Source organism: Fonsecaea pedrosoi (genome assembly GCF_000835455.1).
Source record: "Fonsecaea pedrosoi CBS 271.37 unplaced genomic scaffold supercont1.8, whole genome shotgun sequence".
Taxonomy (NCBI): Eukaryota; Fungi; Ascomycota; class Eurotiomycetes; order Chaetothyriales; family Herpotrichiellaceae; genus Fonsecaea; species Fonsecaea pedrosoi.
The window spans coordinates 1,190,576-1,209,431 of NW_013550608.1; the positions used below are offsets into that span (position 1 = coordinate 1,190,576).

The 18,856-nt window shown below is 50.0% G+C and overlaps 5 protein-coding genes across 5 annotated transcripts; 3 read left to right on the top strand and 2 right to left on the bottom strand.

The window, feature by feature from the left end:
• Nucleotides 1-1,977: 1,977 nt before the first annotated feature.
• On the bottom strand, nucleotides 1,978-5,316 carry Z517_11744 (uncharacterized protein; the record flags this gene model as incomplete). The annotated part of the gene is made up of 7 exons (XM_013423327.1): nucleotides 1,978-2,127; nucleotides 2,175-2,585; nucleotides 2,634-2,706; nucleotides 2,754-2,967; nucleotides 3,700-3,802; nucleotides 3,850-3,968; nucleotides 5,088-5,316. 7 exons carry the CDS (start codon nucleotides 5,314-5,316, stop codon nucleotides 1,978-1,980), a joined length of 1,299 nt encoding a protein of 432 aa, XP_013278781.1.
• Nucleotides 5,317-5,718: 402 nt separating this feature from the next.
• On the top strand, nucleotides 5,719-6,609 carry Z517_11745 (uncharacterized protein; the record flags this gene model as incomplete). Its single annotated transcript, XM_013423328.1, has 2 exons — nucleotides 5,719-6,003; nucleotides 6,055-6,609. The coding sequence occupies 2 exons, from the start codon at nucleotides 5,719-5,721 to the stop codon at nucleotides 6,607-6,609; spliced, it is 840 nt and encodes a 279-aa protein (XP_013278782.1).
• A 6,679-nt stretch (nucleotides 6,610-13,288) lies between these two features.
• Nucleotides 13,289-15,103, top strand: Z517_11746 (uncharacterized protein; the record flags this gene model as incomplete). Its single annotated transcript, XM_013423329.1, has 1 exon — nucleotides 13,289-15,103. One exon carries the CDS (start codon nucleotides 13,289-13,291, stop codon nucleotides 15,101-15,103), a length of 1,815 nt encoding a protein of 604 aa, XP_013278783.1.
• Nucleotides 15,104-15,846: 743 nt separating this feature from the next.
• Nucleotides 15,847-16,557, top strand: Z517_11747 (protein-L-isoaspartate O-methyltransferase; the record flags this gene model as incomplete). The annotated part of the gene is made up of 1 exon (XM_013423330.1): nucleotides 15,847-16,557. One exon carries the CDS (start codon nucleotides 15,847-15,849, stop codon nucleotides 16,555-16,557), a length of 711 nt encoding a protein of 236 aa, XP_013278784.1.
• Nucleotides 16,558-17,076: 519 nt separating this feature from the next.
• On the bottom strand, nucleotides 17,077-18,673 carry Z517_11748 (uncharacterized protein; the record flags this gene model as incomplete). The annotated part of the gene is made up of 4 exons (XM_013423331.1): nucleotides 17,077-18,384; nucleotides 18,437-18,504; nucleotides 18,564-18,595; nucleotides 18,642-18,673. The coding sequence occupies 4 exons, from the start codon at nucleotides 18,671-18,673 to the stop codon at nucleotides 17,077-17,079; spliced, it is 1,440 nt and encodes a 479-aa protein (XP_013278785.1).
• Between the last annotated feature and the right edge of the window lie 183 nt (nucleotides 18,674-18,856).

The window sequence follows — 18,856 nt, forward strand, 5'->3', positions numbered from 1 at the left end:
GGGACTGAACTCGAGCAGGAAAACGCGGAAGGGTTCGGAGTCGGATGCCTGACCAGTTACCTCTGTCATATTTGTCTGTCTTGTCCCTTTCCCGGGCATGTTGATAGCTGACGCACCGACCAGAATGTTGTACCTCTGTTCTTCGTAATCTCATCTCTGATAGTATCAGCCCATGGTTGTAAACCCTCCGCATCACTGCAGATCTTGACTCTAGGAACTTGAAATCCATGTTTTTCGGTTGTAAAAGCCTCGAATGACGTTTGCAGTGCAAATGCTTTCACCTTCTCGAGGGTCTCAGAAAGTCTGGGGCCATTTTGAGAGGGTCGGTGGGCGTCATGCTGGGATGTGCGACGCATGCGAAACTCCGAGACGGCTGTCGTCCAGGAAGCCTGCCACCACACCCATCATCACGTGATGCTATCAGGCTTAGCGGGACCATGGAACACTGCCAAAGTTCAGGGCGAGAAATTGAACTTTTCATGGAAATGACGAGTATCTATGCTACGGTTGCAAAGGAGAGCTTTTCCGTTGCGCACGTTGCCCCATAAATGATCTCGTGGCATCATACTAGAGCCCGCAACATTTCCAGCCGGTGAAGACAACTCATGACAGTGCGAAACCTTGATTCGGCTTTCGGGCGCTATGTATTGTTTCGCCACGAACAGGGATGTTAGCATAGAAATTGGAAATATAATCTACCTCCGCTAGACCTCTCATGTGGCTTGGCGGCTCACGCTCGTGGGAGAAGGGGGCCTTCAAAGCTGACAAGTCGCAAATAGTTTGGGCAGGGCAACTACGGAGTCGAGCTTAATCTTTCTTCTCAGCTCTCTCTTGGGTATAGAGTAAAACACGTAGGAATCAGTGAAGATATTTTGGACATAATGGACTTGGGCTTGAAGTGTCGTTGGTACCAAAACTTTGGGAATGTCGGAGGGGACACCTGGTCCCCTGAGCAGACCTTTTATGTTCCAACGACGATAGTTTAGGGAAGCGAGACCATCAAAGCCGACTAACTTGGAGATCAGCGGAGTCAGGTGTTTTTCAACCACGACCTGGCCTTTGGATGTCCTGATGACGGCTTGGTGACGATGCCTCTTGGTACGCCAGATACTACATCACAGATCCAGGCAAGGTCTTCCACAGCACGGGAACGAGTTCAGTGCCCTCTATGCGTCAAGTCTTTTAAGCGGCGTATGCACCTACGGCGTCATCTCCAGCAACGTTTGTGATCTTTCCTTGAGATTGAAAGCCAGCTTACTGACCCGTGACCCAGATAGCGACGATGCTCGCTACAAATGTAATTTTTGTGCCCAATCATTCAACGAAGGTAATAAGTAAGATCGGACGAGGACAATATGAAATCTAAACGACTCATAGCGATGTTTGTCTACGTCATACACGTAAATGTCAGGAACAATCGGAGGCCAAAAAACGCAAAGAGCAGGATAAAGCCTGTGTCGAAGGTCAGTCTCTGCCAATAGCCTCGAGACATTGAACGCTAACGTGAACTGTTTCCCACCAGAGAAGGAGAACGCATCTCTCACGAATGCATGACTGAGGGATTGCAGAAAAACCAGTAGCCCGGATGATTGTACAAGTTGTTCACTAGAGGAGGTGACACCCGCCACAAAGTACACGATAATGCGCGGATTGAAACTGGCCAAAGAAAGAGGACGGCAGTGTATCATTTCGATAACAGGCCAAGGGATCTTTCTCTTCTGTTCGAACAAAGATGCGCACATAAAAGCAGTATCCAAATGCCGACTGCCACACGGAAAGAGCGCGAACCCATAGTGTTCCGCCCATCTGGGCCAAGCCCTTGATCTGCCATGGACTCAGCCGCAAAAACGTCGCCCATTTACGTCGCGCCAAGGACGCCCTCGGCATTTCCATTAATTGCAAATGGTTGTAGCCACGATGAGCAAAGGTCCAGGAGCGCAGTCGGCACACCTTCCCGAATGTTCGGAAGAGCTTACCTCACTCGTACAAGCTGTCGTCCACTGATATCAGGCTCGCTTCAGGAATGAAATGGCTATTTGCGGTCAGAGCATGAGAGATGTGCGAAAAGGACAGACAATCCCCCTTTCCACTGGCGAGGTCGTTCGCCGTGGCGATGGTATTCCTAATCTACACTTCGTCACCGAACGTGTCCTTCTTTCGATGGGCAAACATACCTCGCGACCATTGAGCTGGACGCAAGCGAAAGGCTCCAAGTCCTCCATGCTAATGCTCGATGACCCTCCACCTTCTCTTACCTTTTTGAGTGATTGGGCAATCACGACCTGCCTCGCTTTTTTGTCCAGGTCTTCGTATTTCATCCTCAAGTGAATTCTATTTAGAATTGCTCCATCGAAGTCGTTGGTAAGGTCGGTGCTCAGGAAGAAGACGCCGTTGAAGAACCCCATCCTTCGAAGAAAGATGGCCACAAGGCGATTGCGTTCGAGAGTCAGCTGGAAACGCGCCTGAAGAAAGACATCCGCTTCGTCCAGTAAGAGTAGGACATTCCGCGCTTTTACGGTCTGGAAGATACGACCGAGCTGCCATTCCAGTTCTGCTGCATCCAAGCACAATTCGCCGGCCGAAATCTGTGAAGTCAGCATGAGCTGGTCCTTGAGCTCGTCAATCTTATATACTAAATATAGGGGTCGGTGGAAGTGTTCAGAGAGCGCTTCCGCTGTGAATGTCTTTCCCACTCCCGGCGGACCACTCTTGAGTTAGATCCCTTGGAAAGGCCTGGGGCGATAAGATCTCACAAGAGCAGGATATCGATGCCACGCCCCTTTTCTCCAGCAATACCGTCAAATGCCTTGGTCGTACTGACAGACCCGCTCCCCGGCTCGCCAAGGCGGTTCTGGGCAACAGCCATGACTACCTCTTTCTTTCTAGCAGGTATTGTGAGAGAGGTGAAGAGCTGGTTCGACCACTGGACGTGTTCAATATCTTCCACGGCATACTCCCTAGGCGGATCTGTTAGCCCTCAGTAGTAGAATCACTTGGGGTCACTCACCCCAAAATTTGTCACCCAGACTAAAACCCATCACGGTCGGGGAACAGATCATAAAGTCGACTTCTCCTAGTTCATCTGGATATAGACTATCGTTCTTTACGCGTGTAGAATCCGACTGCTCTCTCGAAGAAAAGAAGGACGCAGTATCGAAGTAGCTATACGACTTTTTGGTGAAGAGCCTTAGGTAACTATGGTTATTCCGCCGAAACTATTCTACGTTGATTATAATCCTGGATTTGACTGGTGTTCGAAGTAGACTATCTTCCCGCTAGAAGAACGCATGGCCGTTATAGTATGGGTAGTGGATCCCCATCAGACCGACGAAATCTCGACTACATTGACGGAGACGTTTCCTTATGTTCTCGCGTCCCGGATGAAACTCGAGTGGGTAAGTATCAAGGGTGTAGATCTATCTAGCGCTACGAAATCTCTCGATAGCCAGCTTAGTTAATACAGCACCGAACACCTTACCGTCGAAATCAAGATACTGGCATTGCAGCTCGAAGTATTCCAAACCTTACTCTGTCTTCTTCTCCTCGCCCATGCCGTATCTGAAGCACTGCGCTTTACCGCTTCCGGAGTAGTCCGAAATGACATGGTTATTAGCCTTGAAGAGTGCCCAGGCAGATCATAGGTAATTTTACCCTCCGTCAACAGTGGAACGAGACGCTCGGTGGTGGATTTGTACCTACCATGGCGAGTTTGAATCAACAGATCGAAAGCGCGGACACTCTTCCTGTTGGCGCGATACGCTTCAAGCTCGGGGAGGTAGTGAAACAACAAGCTTTGTTCGAACTGTCTTCGGTCAGTGACGCAGTAAGACCTGCACCAATGGGACTGACAGCGGGCTTATCTCCGCCAAGGCTGATCCAATTAACCTCTTGGAGCAACATTCGCAAGATGTCCCGCAGTTCTTCCGAGTTCACGTCGATGTAGGCGGTGGGTTTCGAGTTTGTCTTATCTACTCGTGCAGTCAGTTGGCGTGGCGATGGACCGGCAGGACTTCTCACCAATGCGAATACGGATGACAAACACATGAATGACGCGTCGAGATAGCCTCAGAGCAAGCTATTAGAAGTGGTTGTGGAATGGATATATGTGAAATGACTAGCGTGGCAGAGTGAAAAGTTGTGGACGAGGTTGTCGCACGACAAATTCGGTTAGCTTACACCTCGCGTCAGCCTTCCCGGGTCGTGCCGTAGGCCCCGCCGATGCTGATGGGAGGGAGTTTGTCATTTACAGGGACCCCCAACCACCATTTTTGCGGGACCTAAAATGTGGCCCCTGGGGTGAAGGTATGTGCGACCAGCCCTGTTATGGTATGGGCCTCAGCATCCTAACCACAGCCATCCCCCGGCCTCCGTGGACTCTTGCCCCGATTCACGTACTTATCTTGGACCTCTGTTTCGACCACTAATCTTCGGACAGTGACCGCCAAGGTACATACAGTATTGTACGAGCAAGGCAAAAATAAGTAGAAAGGGATCCGGTCGGCCCTAAAGCGAAGCTTTACGAGTCCTATTGGCCTTATTTACGAGGCGATGCTAATAGCGGTTGGATCGAGAGCCTAAATCGGGTTGATAGTACTTACTAAGGATCTGGGGCTGCCTGAGCTGGGACTCTCGCTCAAGTCCCATGGGTTTATGGGCGAATGTTCATGCCGGGCGCGAGCGACTTAACGAGATCCCTACCGACCTTGCGGTCCTCTCTATGCCAACTCTGTACGCTCCATCGCGCAAGTCGGGCCTCCCCCTGACCATGTCAAGGCCCAGGCTCCTCAAGCGAAATCTGCCTCGCGACCCAATATCCTCCCACGCGACATCACCCTGCATGCCCTCCATTCCCTCATCCGAAGCCAGCATCGTCTCTCCCAGTGCACATCGACCCCACTCTTGATCTGACTGGTCTTCTTGTGATCACACGCTCCACTATTTCGGGGCGGTTCCGGTTTGGCCCCTCCGTCATGTGCATACTCCCTCAATAGGGACTACAGCTTCTTGGCCATGCACAGCCAATATGGGCTAGCTGAGGAAGCTGTAGCAACACAGTAGCCCTTCCAGCTCGCTCGATCTCCACAGACCGGAAGCCGTGATGACAGCTTCGTCTTTTTGTTGGATAAGGGAATCGGCCATGAGTTCTCCTGACTGATTCGCATCGAACAACAGCGTGATCGAAAAGGCCCTTACGACCATGAAGTGGCTTGTCGGGCAGCAGTCGGTTGCGGCTGGGCGCCAACTGTTGACATTGTCCTGTTGATAGTTGTGATGCTTCGATCTCCTGCTGCAGGCCGCTAAATGCACAGCCGCCATGGAAAGTAGGGTTGAATCATCACCTGATTAGTGCGGCTCCAGCTGGTTTCCAGACCGGTCAAGAAAGCACAATGGAGGACTGGTTCTCCGAGCCTAGTACCCTCCGTGGCCGCATGAGTACTCGGGGCAAAAACATCTCAGAGTTGTATTTGTCTCCTAGGTTTTTTGCTCTTCTTCCTTAGCTCCTCATGGATGTACAGCAACCCTGAACGATTACGCTGGTGTGCGAATCATTGTCTAGAAAGGCACATTCTCAATGATGCAGGGCGCTGCGCCGATTCGGGATTTCGGGCGAGGACGCCAGCAGATTTTCAGCTGGACCATGCGGCCAGAATGGCATAAAATCCTGGAGCCCCAGCGTTCACCATGGTATGGCAAGAGAGAATTTTTTCAGTTCTTCTCATGGCTCCGACGTTTCGTAAATTATGTCTTCTCAGGAGATCTCAAGTCTCGACCGAAGCTGTGTCTGATAGTTCTCCTCCATCCAGTCAACCCGATTACAGAGCTGATATGGCATTGGCGGCTTCCGAGCTTCCAGCAGACAACGCTGTCGGGAACGCATCGTTACTCCACGCAGATGAAACCGGAGAAAAGGACGAGTGGATCGGAGAACTACATTTAGAAGCTACTCTAGCTCTTCTTTTACTTCGAAAGACACCTAGTTCCGAGGATATCACCTCCTTAAAGGTATTACTCGCATCCTGCGGCGCTATTTCATCAATAACTCAAATCCCGTAGGACTCTCTCCTCCAAGAAAGTGCGGCTTTTCGGCACGACGATCTCTGCCGCCAATTGCGGAGGGATGGAGTTCGCCAATACCAGTCATCTGAAGCGGGCCACTTCCAAGGACATATCAAGTTCAGGAAAGTGTCCCTGGGTTGGATTGGCGCCATCCGTAGGCGGGGAACACTTCATGAACAACAAATACTCGAGCATGCTATTGTCGGCAATGTGGGCTCATATGGCTCAAGGTCGAGCAGCGAAAGTAACGGCACAAATCCGATTCAATCGGGCGTGGCAATCCAGGAAGAATCATCGGGTGACTCGGATTCGACTGACTCTGAAGTCGAAATCTGGAGATACACGAAAGCGCTGCAGGAGAAATTCGCGGGCAAGAGCGTTGCTCCTGTCTACAAAGACTTGACTCTTCGAGGGTATCCCCCCAAATTCGGGTCTGAAGTAAAGTATCGTGGCAAGACTTTTACTGCAAAGGCGGGGAACAAAAAGCTTGCAAAGCACCGAAGTTCCAAGAAAATGTGCAAGCACCTTGAACTTAAGGTCGCGGGATTCTGAAGGTCGCGCTTCTTCCGTGAAGGGGAACTGGATGGCCATGAACGGTCGTGCGAGTATGTCGCACAGGATGACTCGGTTCGAATCTATTCTGTGGGGGAAATTTAGTGCCGTAGCCCCCCTGTTACGCCAACATTTCCATGTGACGGACACGTGCCAACTGGAGCCCGCTCGGGACAGGGGGGATTTGAGGGAGAAAAACGGAATCGGGTGGGGATCCGTTTGACTATGACTGCCAGAGAAGAAACCACGAGTACCTGAGGTTGTCTCGCCTCTGATTCTATGATCTTCTGCCGTGTGCTGCTGGCAGTTACCTATCGCTAAAGGGGCCGTTGTCATCGGCTAACATTCCATTTCTAGCGCTAAGTAGAGGCTGGAACAATTACTGCAGGACCCATTGTACACCACCCTAGCGAAAATAATCCGTCCACCCCCCATTTCCCACCAAAATCCCTGACTTTCACATCGCTATAACTTTTGAATTAATAAGGTAGCTTATCAGGACCTACGCTGTACAGTAGGCACTGACGATTGGAGAACTGTATGCGATTACCTAACTGTAGTTCCTATTGACAACGACTCAACGCTTAGAAAGGAGAAGAAACAGACCCCTCCTAAATCGCTAGGGTTTATATCCTATAGCTTCCCCGCCCACACTATTACGTATGTCAGCACTTTACCCGAGGTGTCATGTGCCGACAGCCTTACGCTCTGATAGCCTTACGTAGTTAGCCTTATCTATGATAGCCTTATTATCAGGCCCGTTACCTAACTGGAGGGTGAATGTGTGTACTATGGGATCAATAATGATAGATAACTAGCCTATAGATAGAGATGTCAACGCTTGAAGAAGGCTTCAAGGTTGACAGGTATGACCCCTCTTGCTATATACATGCGGTAAGCCAGCTACTTGGCTGGCGGCCTGACTCCTTGGTTGATGTCACGTGGAGTGTCCAGTGTCACGTGGGTGTTCGTGACAGTGACCTAGCCTTTATACCGCTAGGCTACCACCCCGGCAGACCTACCTCCGGGCGCCCCGCGCTCCAGGTCATATGAAGGCCGTTTCTAACACCCTCCTGATTCAGGAGGGGTTCGTAGGGCACCGAGGGGGTACAGAGCCCTCTAGAATCGGGAGGGCTTTGTAGGGCGCCTATAGTAGCTGTTCGTGACAGTAATATAGTAAAGACTTAGATATTATCGACGCCTTATAGAAGTTTACGGCAGTGCCATCCATATAGACATAATCTGCTATATCCCACGACATACTCAGCGATTCGCAATAGACGACTGTGGTGTGCAGAGAGAAGATAGCGACCAAGACTTCCCTGTCGGACTCTGCGCAGGCAAACTAGGGACGCCAGGCACAAGAAAATGTGGTCCATAAGGTGGGGACCCCTTCAGGCGAGCCGACTGTGGCACAGTAACCAGGGTGTGACATTTAGCTACACCGCCCTTAGATGTCCGTCTCCCTTGCAGCTCAGAAAGTCAGTTAACAGCCTGAGCTCTCTGGCTGGGCTGTGAAACTGGACAAGTCATTCTTAAGCCGGTATAGATAACAGAGAACCGCTGACAAGAAGGACCAATCACTCGCTTCCTGCTTCCTGTTTTTGAACGAAATACTTCTTCTATTACCTGGGGAGTTGCTTGGTGATCAGCAATTGCATACGTGTGGCATACTGACAGCAGGCTTGAGACCGAAGATGGAAGATCACAAGACTTTAAGTCGCCCTACGAATACGGTAGCGCTCACACGAAACTGTTCGAAGTTTATGTGGAATACAATTATTCCACAGGGCAGGAACCAGTGAAACTCGATTTCGAGAGAAGCCAATGGTTGCAGCCGACATCTATGCAGTCTCAGCATTGGCAGCCATGAGAAGATCGGTCTCCTCGGGTCTTTGGTGTCTACTCCTTGTTAGGTCTGACCACTTTCAAGGAAGCTGTCACTCTTGTTTCTCGAACAGCGGAGAGGGTAGGAAAACGGGTCTTACAGGGTAAAATGGGGGTTCCATCTTTACATCGGTGTAAGATTCTCCTGAAGGCACTGCAGGCAAACGTTGTTGACAAAAGGCACGTCACGAATAGAAAGTTAGCCGAGTTGGCCACCTTTCCCACCTTGGCAGGCTAGGTTCCAAGAGCTAGGCAGAGACCGGTTCTTCTTGCAATTCTGTCAACACCTCATCCACGAACATCAAGCCCATATCCACCCTACGAGTATTTCAGAATCTTGATAGACTCCACTCCGTTGTTAACTTAGTGACGCTTCGCGCGCTAGTCTACAGATAGCCACTAAGCACCGAGTAAATACGAGGGCGCGCACCAAAAGTGTTGACCGCGCTAGTTTTTAGCATGTAGACTAGGAAACAAGTCTAGGCCATTGTAGGACTAGGTTTTCACCCCGCAGCCAATCTTGTATAGTAAACAGAAGTCTCCTAGTACGTTTTCTTGCATCTTTCTCAACAATCACATCGCCACTAATGCCTGCGCAATCGTCAGTAATAGTATATTAGGAAGAGAAGAAGGCTCAGGAAGGTACGTCCGTAGGTAATTCTCATACATTTGACCATGCCATTAACTGATTTATATGCAGAACAAGCCCGTAAACGCGAATCTGAGCGGCCGCGAATACCTCAGAACCTACGGGCGCAGAGGCCTCTTCCTGAGGAACAGGCTACTGGCCACACTGGTATTCGCTACTCGCCGGCGCAACGAGTGCAGACACTCACGTTATTATCGCTCGGATATTCGCCACAACAAGTTAAGAACTGGATTAAAGTCCCAGCTAGGCAGGCGAGGAGGATTCTTCAAAAGGCAAAAGAGCGTGGTTATCGTCCGCAGGAGGATCCTCGAATCCTCGATCATTATATTGAGGATGGCGTGAGGTTAGGAAGGCCGAGAGAGATAACTGAAGAGGTCGAACAGCGTGTTCTAGCGATCGTTAAAAAGGACAGATCAGGTAGAGAGAAATCCAGCGACGTTCTAGCCTATGAATCAGGTATTAGTACGTCCTCTACTCTTCGCGTTCTACATAAGAATGGCATTAAGAATGTCAAACTAACGAGAAAACCTAGCCTTTCGAAGGCCCAGCGTTCAGTTCGATTACAGTTCTATCTACGTCATAAGGACTGGACTCTTGAGGATTGGAAGAACGTGATTTAGAGCGACGAGACCTCTATTATACTAGGTAGGCGAGGAAGGTAGATGTCAGAGCTACTTCCTATTTAGCCTAATAGAGTTAGGCTTCCTTAGTTATAGTTCCTTTATTATATAAGCTAAGTCGAGAGTACGTAAGGTATAAGTAGTCGAGTAACTTTAGAATAGTATAGTAAAGTAGATGTTATAAGTTAGCTACGAGAGAGTATAACTATAAAAGAGGAATAAGCGTAGCTATATACTTATAAGGTATATCCTAAATAGATAACTAGAAATAGTATATTAATATATTAATATAGACTATACTAATATATTACTATATCGTCTCTTTCCTTTTTCGGTAGTTACGTACGGTACGTAATCTAGCCTTATATTACTAGACTACTATCTAGTAGACCTACCTTCGGGCGCCTTACGCTCTAGGTTATATAAAGGCCGTTTCTAATACTATCTCCCCTCCTTCCTATTCGTTATCCTTAACGTACTTAAGGTAGGCCGCGCCTACCCTTCGTCGTCTCTCGTCCTTTCCTTCTTCCTATAGCTAATTATATAGTCCTTTCGTATAGTTAAACCTCGTCGATCTATAAAGTCGATAAAAACTTAAAGTAAGCGTCGTATTAAACTCGCCGACTCTATTTCTACCGATTTAGAGAATATCGTAATAGTAGCCTATATTAAGTACGTTAACTACGGAGTTATCTATTACTACGACCGCGAATAGTCGTCTTCTTATACCGAATGTCTCCGAAAATAGCGAAAATATAACGGTACTTTTTCGATGGAAGAATTCTAAAAAGTAGGGAAATAAAAGAAATAATTAGTTATAAAGTCGCGGGCGAAGCGAAAGGAAATCGCTTACCTTCGTAGGTTAATTACGGAAGTCGAGGAAGAGGACGTATCCTTCTAGGGCGAGCTTAAGCGATTAGAGGAGGTTTCGAGTCGTATATTACGTCGTAAGATATAGGCGTTAAGTATCTTTAATAAGTTACCTAACTTCGAAGAGGTAACTCTACCTAAACTTAACTTTACTTAGTCCGACGCTTTAAGCGTTAAATAGGTTAATTAGGAAGCTATATTATCTAGTAAAACTACTTAAGGTATTATCTTTAAGCCTCTTTTAGAGTTTCCTCCGTAAGGTAAGTCTCTAGTTTTTAACTATTCTTTAACTCGTTATATCTTAACTACTTAATTAAGTACTAAAGAGTACTACGTCTAACGCGTCTTTTTAGTACTTTTTCTACGTTATACTCTTCTATAGTAACTTCTTTATCTAGAGGTAGCGATTAAACTAGTTTAGCGTTCTTTAATACTAGTTTAAGTAATAAAATATAGAATATACTATAAATTCTTATATCTTAAGGAAGTTCTAGCTAATAGTTAACCTTCCTTATTTTTTCCTTAATTCTAAACGGTCCTAGCTTAACGTAGTCTAGTTTTATACTTAGTTACTTTATCTTAATGTTTTTTCGTAAAAGGTAGACGGGGTCCCCCTCCTCTAGGGGCGTATTAGAGCTACTTCCTATATAGCCTAACGGAATTAGGCTTCCTTAGTTATAGTTCCTTTATTATATAAGCTAGGTCGAGAGTACGTAAGGTATAAGTAGTTAAGTAACTTTAGAATAGTATAGTAAAGTAGATATTATAAGTTAGCTACGAGAGAGTATAACTATAAAAGGGGAATAAGCGTAGCTATATACTTATAAGGTGTATCCTAAATAGGTAACTAGGAATGATATATTAATATATTAATATAGACTATACTAATATATTACTATATCGTCTCTTTCCTTTTTCGGTAGTTACGTACGGTACGTAACCTAGCCTTATATTACTAGGCTACCATCCGGTAGACCTACCTCCGGGCGCCCCGCGCTCTAGGTTATATAAAGGCCGTTTCTAACAGTAGAGAGTCTGGCGGCGATCTGACGAGGCCTTTACACCGTCTACTATACGTAATCGCTGGAAAGGTTACTCTAAGTTTATGTTCTAGGGCTGTTTTACTTACGATGGTAAAGGGCCTTGTTTCATCTGGCGACCTAAGACCGTTAAAGAGCGCAACGAGGTAACTAAACACATTAAATCGCTCAATCAAGAGTTAGAATCGATCAAGAGAGAGGAATGGGAGTTACAGACTGGAACGAGACGGCTAGGCCTTAGAAATAAAGGTGGAAAAAGGCCAACCTAGCGATTTACAGAGTAAACTAGTAAGTTAATCAGGCGTGGTCAAGGTGGAATCGACTGGTATCGCTATATTAAGGTAGGCGATTTTAGGCGACCTAATGCCTTTCCTTACTGTTTTCTATGTGATTTACTAACAGAATCGTAATCTAGTTTATCGTTCAGCCTTTAGTTATCCCATTTGTACAGGAGTGCCAAAAATCGCGGCCTAAGACGATTATCTAGGAGGATAATGCGCCATCGCATGCCTACTGGTATACGCAACAGATCTACTCATTTAATCGAATTCCTCGCCTCGCACACCCACCTAATTCGCCTAACTTAAACGCCTTAGAAAAGGCGTGGCCATGGCTCAAGAAGGCAACGACATTCCGCGGACCTCCTCCTTCTGTAAACGAACTGAGAAAGGCCTGGAAAAAGGCGTGGAATAGCCTTCCACAGAGGCAGATTCAACAGTGGATAGAAGGAATACCACGGAATATTCAGCAGATTATCCGACTCGAGGGTGGCAACGAGTATAAGGAAGGCCGCGAGACTAGGCGCAGTTACAGAGGCTACCGTAAGGTAGGCCATTTACACAAGCACGTCTACCTACTAGACGATTAGGAGGCAGGCGACGACGAGGTTAATCAAGTGGCTAACTTACCTACTACAGGAGTGGTAGAATGGCCAATCTACAGAACAGCTAGCGATCGAGGCAATCAACAGGACAGTGAACAGGAGGATTGGACAGACAGCGATCAGGACAGTGACTAGGCCAGCGATCGATCGCAGTTGTGGCCAGGACAGTGGCCAGGACAGCGTTTAGGTCAAGTTATGTCTGTACCAGCACTTCCTCATACAAAATAGGTGACAGATTGTTTCCTCAACCATGCTAAGGCCCTAGTTGACTAGTGAATACGCTAAAACTAGCGCGGTCAACACTTTTGGTGCGCGCCTCGGTACTGTATAAGCATATGGCTTGAGTGCCAAGAGCCTAGAGGTTTATTCTGGATTAAGTTTTGCTGTTGCGTTCATTTAGAGTGCTTTCGCCTTGTGAGTGTTTTCTACAATGCGAAACATTCTACCGGCATCTCAGCCTTAGAAATAAATATTCTTCTGAGAATCTGGATATCATAAGACCTGTGACATTCAGCGCGCGTCCAGAATAATCAGATCTGTGCATTTCTCGACATAAGACTTGCTTCGACCTCTCTTGTTGCCAATCGCTCGAAAAGGAAACTAATCAGGAAGACCTCCGAGGTCGGAAAGAAAAATCTCTGTACCACCGAGTGACTCCTAATCCAATTGCCTCCACCCTGGTTCGAATACGAAATCCTATACAAACAAAAATAGCGATTCAGACTCCGTCATGCTTGCAGCCGTCGGGCAGCCAGTGCCCAACACTGCCCATGCCGTCAGTGTCTCTCTGCCGTCATGGGCGGCCACGGTGGGTTACGAAGAAGGACAGGATTGGGTGGTGTCGAAAATGGAGACGGGCTATCCCAGGTTCTTCATCCATCTGACAATCCAAGAGCTCCAACGAGAGATCTTGAAGCTTTATGGCAGACCTGGGGAAAGTGTCATGCTCTTCCCGTCTCTCGCCACCGCGAAAAGATGCCAGAAGTTCTTCTATGACAAGGTCGAGGGCCTGGATACGGGTTCCGTTCGAATCTTACAATTGGCACCGGTCGTTGACAAACACAGAAGCCACGAGACCGTCTTCTCTGGACTCGCATGTGTTTTCTTTCCCAGTGACTACTTTAGCGTGGCGAAGCAGGTGTGGCAACATTCTGGAGACGGGATATCCAGCCGCCGCGGGGAGTTCTGTCTGAAAGCCTTAAAGGAAGGTCTACTTCAACCCGAGACGGCACAAACAAAGTCGAAAACAGACGACGTACTGTTTACCAAAGGCCCTCGGCGATACCAACGACCCGCATCTCGAAATGGAGTGACGAATGACAGCACCAGTCCTATCGAGCCAGTCGTGAATGGGGCCGCAAACGACAGCGAAGACAAGGACTTTCCTCAATTCGTAGAGGAGCGATTCGGTCGCAATCTCAGCGTCAAACTCGCCCAGCAAGCTAAACTAGCGATTCGTCGCAGGATCAGTGGGTGTCTGATAGACGACGGAGAGCTGGATCAAGCGTTGGCCGGATCTCCCAACGACTGTAACAGCAGACAAGTTGGGCTCTCACAAGACGACGTCTACCTCTACCCTTGTGGGATGTCATCGATATTTAACACGCACCGAATTCTTCTGGCCCACGCAGAGGCAAAGGGGCAACCACCCAAGAAGAGTATCTGCTTTGGCTTTCCTTACATTGACACCCTCAAAATTCTAGAGAAGTGGGGACCGGGGTGCCTCTTCTATGGACTTGGAAGTTCAGCCTGTCTGGACGACCTGGAGCGGCGTCTCAAATCCGGTGAGCGGTTCCTGGCCCTGTTCACCGAATTCCCGAGCAATCCGCTCCTCAACTCGCCCGATCTCCAACGCATTCGCGCGTTGGCGGACGCCTATGACTTCGCAGTGGTGGTCGACGAGACCGTCGGCAATTTCACCAACATTGATGTCCTCAGCCGAGCAGACGTCGTGGTTAGCAGCCTGACCAAGCTGTTCAGCGGTGACAGTAATGTCATGGGCGGCAGTGCCGTGCTGAACCCGCAGAGCAAATTGTATGCTGAACTCAAACAAACCATGTCCCGCGAGTACGAGGACAATTATTGGGCCGAAGACGCCGTCTTCATGGAACGCAACTCGCGCGACTTCATCTCCAGAAGCGAGCGTATGAACGCGAATGCCGAGGCGATTACGACAATCCTGCAGAACAGCCCCTTGGTCAAGCAAGTCTACTATCCGAAATGCAGCCCCAGCCGGCCCAACTACGAGGCCTGTCGTACGCCGAATGGTGGCTACGGCGGCTTGCTCTCTGTGACCTTCAAACACCCCAAGCAAGCGGTCGCATTCTTTGACGCTCTCGAAGTTCAGAAGGGTCCGAGCTTGGGCACGAATTTCACCCTCGCATGTCCCTATGCGATCCTGGCGCACTATACGGAACTGGACTGGACAGCACAGTGGGGAGTGGAGGCGGATCTTGTTCGGTTGAGTGTCGGGTTGGAATCGCCCGCAGAACTCGAGGGCAAGGTAGAACGGGCACTGAAAGCCGCAGAGGATGTGAAGGTATAGATAGGAGGGCGTTTCCCCCTTTTGCGAGCAAGGGGTGTATTTAGGTCAAGGAGAATATCGGGCCATGGCTGTTCAACTCAGCCATCTGGCTCTTTTTGGGGGGGACCAAGAGGAACGAGTCCCAGGTAGATATAATGTGGCCAGTCCAAGTGAAAGCGTTTATGCGAGTCTCCTAGGAAGTATGCAAGCTACTACTCGTAATCCTCTGGGGTGATACCCAGAGACTGGCTGACTAGTAAGGACTAAACGCAAGGCTGTTCTGCGCTGCGTGCGCCCCACACTTCAGATTCCAATCGAGGCGCCGCCCCACGGACAGGTCAACGTCATACGATTTCACGGCTTGGGTCAGGCGATTTCCCCACCATTCATCACCTTTACATTTGTTTTGTTTTGCCTCTCGACACAAGTCTTTTGCAATCCATTTAATCTTCCCAGCAGCTTCATTTCCTTGCAGGCAAGTTCGAAGTGACGACGACTTTTGTAATCTTTGGTACCCTTTTCTCTTCCAAAAACGACCCAGCTTCGACTACTTTAACTGGGTTGGTTCATCGGTTTTCCTTTCTGTCCCTGTTACGTGCATGCGCCTTGGATCTACTCCTTCGAGCGGAATCCTCTGTGCAGGCACCGCGATCCTCCTAATTCTAGCAGTCCTGGTCCAAATCCTGGATCTTTCTAGCATCTCTCTCCAGCGAATCCCGATCCTCTTCCTCTCCCTCTCAACTCGTCCTCCTCTAGCGGCCAAGATGGCGTGGCGCTGCTCCGGGCGCACCAACGCCGAGCTCATCCAGAACCTCTTCAACGCGGGCATCATCACGGCGCCGCGGGTGCGTGACGCCATGAAGTCGGTCGACCGCGCACACTACTGCCCGTCGTCCCCGCAGGCTGCGTACGAGGACTCGCCGCAGCCGATCGGGTACTCGGCGACCATCTCGGCGCCGCACATGCACGCCGCGGCCTGCGAATCGCTCCTACCCTTCATGCCGGAGAACCGGGGCGCCAAAGTGCTGGACATCGGCTCCGGGAGCGGGTACCTGACGCACGTGCTGGCGAACCTCGTCTGCGGGGCCGACGGCAAGGGGGACGGCAAGGTCGTGGGCATCGACCACATCAAGGGCCTGGTGGACATGTCCCGGGAGAACATGCGGCGGAGCCAGGAGGGCCGCGCCCTGCTCGAGTCCGGCCGCGTCGAGCTCGTCACGGGCGACGGCCGCAAGGGACACCCCGAGGGCGGGCCCTACGACGCCATCCACGTCGGTGCCGCCGCGAGCGAACTGCACCAATCCCTGATCGACCAGCTGAACACGCCCGGGCGGATGTTCATCCCCGTCGAGGACGTCGACGGCTGGGGCTCCCAGTGGATCTGGGTCGTCGACAAGGACAAGGACGGCAACGTCACAAAGAAAAAGGACATGGGCGTCCGGTACGTGCCCCTGACGGATGCGCCGACAGCTTGACAACCACAGAACCTGCTCTACTGGTGGCATAACCTGTGGCGGCGGAGGTAGGTTCGTCTCCAGACCTACGTATTCTATCACGACGGAAATGAGGCCATCGCAGACGGACGATGTGTTTGCTACGCACGCGAACTGCTGCCTGGGACCGTGAGGGCCTTTTGTACATCGAAACAAAAAAAAAAAACACGAGTGAGATTGGCGTTGACTTGGTACACATAGCGGCATGTCCAAGGTGGGATGATGGGATGATGGTAGGGTGGCTTAATGCTTCTGAGCACGATTCAATCCTGGGCCACAATCTGATCAATCAGGACTGGCTGGGGTTTTTATCAATAGGAAATTGACATGTCGAATCCGGCAGCTTTCTCCATGTCTGTTCACCACCTGCAAACCTAGATAGGTATTCTCGGCCTTTCAAAGTACATAGGCTTGATGACGACCTGGAAGTATGAACCGAGCACACCCCTGTATTTCCATCTCCACACCCTCAGATGTCTCGTCCATCTCAACGAACCCGCATTACTTGGCCTCTACCATGGGCTCCTCCGCCACATAGTGCAGATACGCCCCAAGAAGCTTCGTCCCCTCGATGTAGTTCCTCCGATCCAGCTTCTCGTTGATACTGTGCGCCGCGTCCGTGGAACTGCCCATCGGCAACAGCAGGACGTTCTTCCCTGTGGCCTGCTCGAACGTGATGGTCACGGGAATCGAGCCGCCTTCCCTCGTCATGTCGGGCTCCACGCCAAAGACTTCTTTGACGGCCTTGGCGGCAGCGGTGAAGTTCCAGTGCTTGGGAGAGGCGACCCACCATTTCCCGTCGTGTTGACAGTACACATCCAGAGTGTTTTTCGAATTGAGTTTGGCGAATTCGTCGCGGATGTACTTGAAGACGAGTTCGTTGACCTTGGAGGACTCCATGTCTGGCACGGTGCGGATGGAGAACTTGCCAATGACCTTTGCTGGGATCACCGTCTTCGCCCCGGGAGCCGAGAAGGCACCTTCGACGCCATGGATCGAGAGTGAAGGGTACCGCCAGCGGGCCATCAGGGTGTTTTCCTTATCGGAGAAGATTGCCGTTTCGGAACCTAGAGATTCGTACAGGTTGTCCATGGTGTAGGCGATGGGTCCGTAGAGAGCTTTCTCTTCCTCGGTGAGCGGGGCGACCATCTCGTTGATGCCAGGAATGAGGATCTTTCCGCGGTTATCGACAAGTTTGCTGAGAATGAGCGTCAAATCAGTCATTGGCTCCTGAGCAGTGCCTCCGAACACTCCTGAGTGGAGGTCCTGTCCTGGACCGGAGATGGAGATGGAATAGTAGTTGCATCCTCGCAAACCGTAGGTGAGACAGGGCTTCTCCGTTCCGAGCCAGTAGTTGTCAGAGATGCACACGGCATCGGCATCTTTGAAGAACTTCTTGGCCTCGGCGTTGATGAAGTCGTCCAGACCTTCGGAGCCGTACTCTTCCATACCCTCGAAACAGCACAGCAGATTGACGGGGAAGTCGACGCCGGCCTTCTGGTGGGCTTCGATAGCGTTCAACCAGCCCAACACGGGTCCCTTGTCGTCAGTGCTGCCCCGCCCGTACATGCGTCCCTTGTCGTCGATGGTCAACTCGAAGGGCTTTGTAGCCCATCCGTCTTCGATAAGGGCGGGTTGTACATCATAGTGTCCGTAGACCAAGATGGTCCGCTTGTTCTTGTCATTCCCATAGCGGGCAATGATGACTGGAGGAAGGTCGAGATGTTCCTTGCCGGGTTGTTTTCCGAGCGGGCGTTGTTGAACCTCTGCACCTAGGGATTCCAGTTCGGAGGCCAGGAATTGACCCATCTATTGCTCTTTCAGCCACATTCTAGCAGTACTGCTTCTTGTGATCACCTACTCGGACGACATCCTTTCTTCTCTCTTCGTCCGCCGACACGGAAGGGATTGCCACGGCTTTTCGCAGTCCTGTTGAAAGTGATGGTCAGTACCCCGCGGTCGTCACTGAGGTTACAAAGGGTCCCTACGGTCGATGAAGGAATCGGCGAGCTCATCTACCCTGAAACTTGTTAGCACGTTGTCAATGTCTAGGTCTTGTGCCCTACTTCTTGAAATAAGGCTCTAGCTGTGGTGCCATCTTGTCGTCAGAGATGTGGCCGTAGTAATCTCGAGTATGGGCTGTAAGTCTCAATGCACGTTTGAGCGGGTAGCGAGGTCGAGCGGTGGTGCCCAGCAAAGATGCAGTCTTGAAAAATCTCTGGAGATGTGTCGAAGAGGGACGACCTGCGCAAATCGTGGGGAGCATGTGTTGACAGGCTGA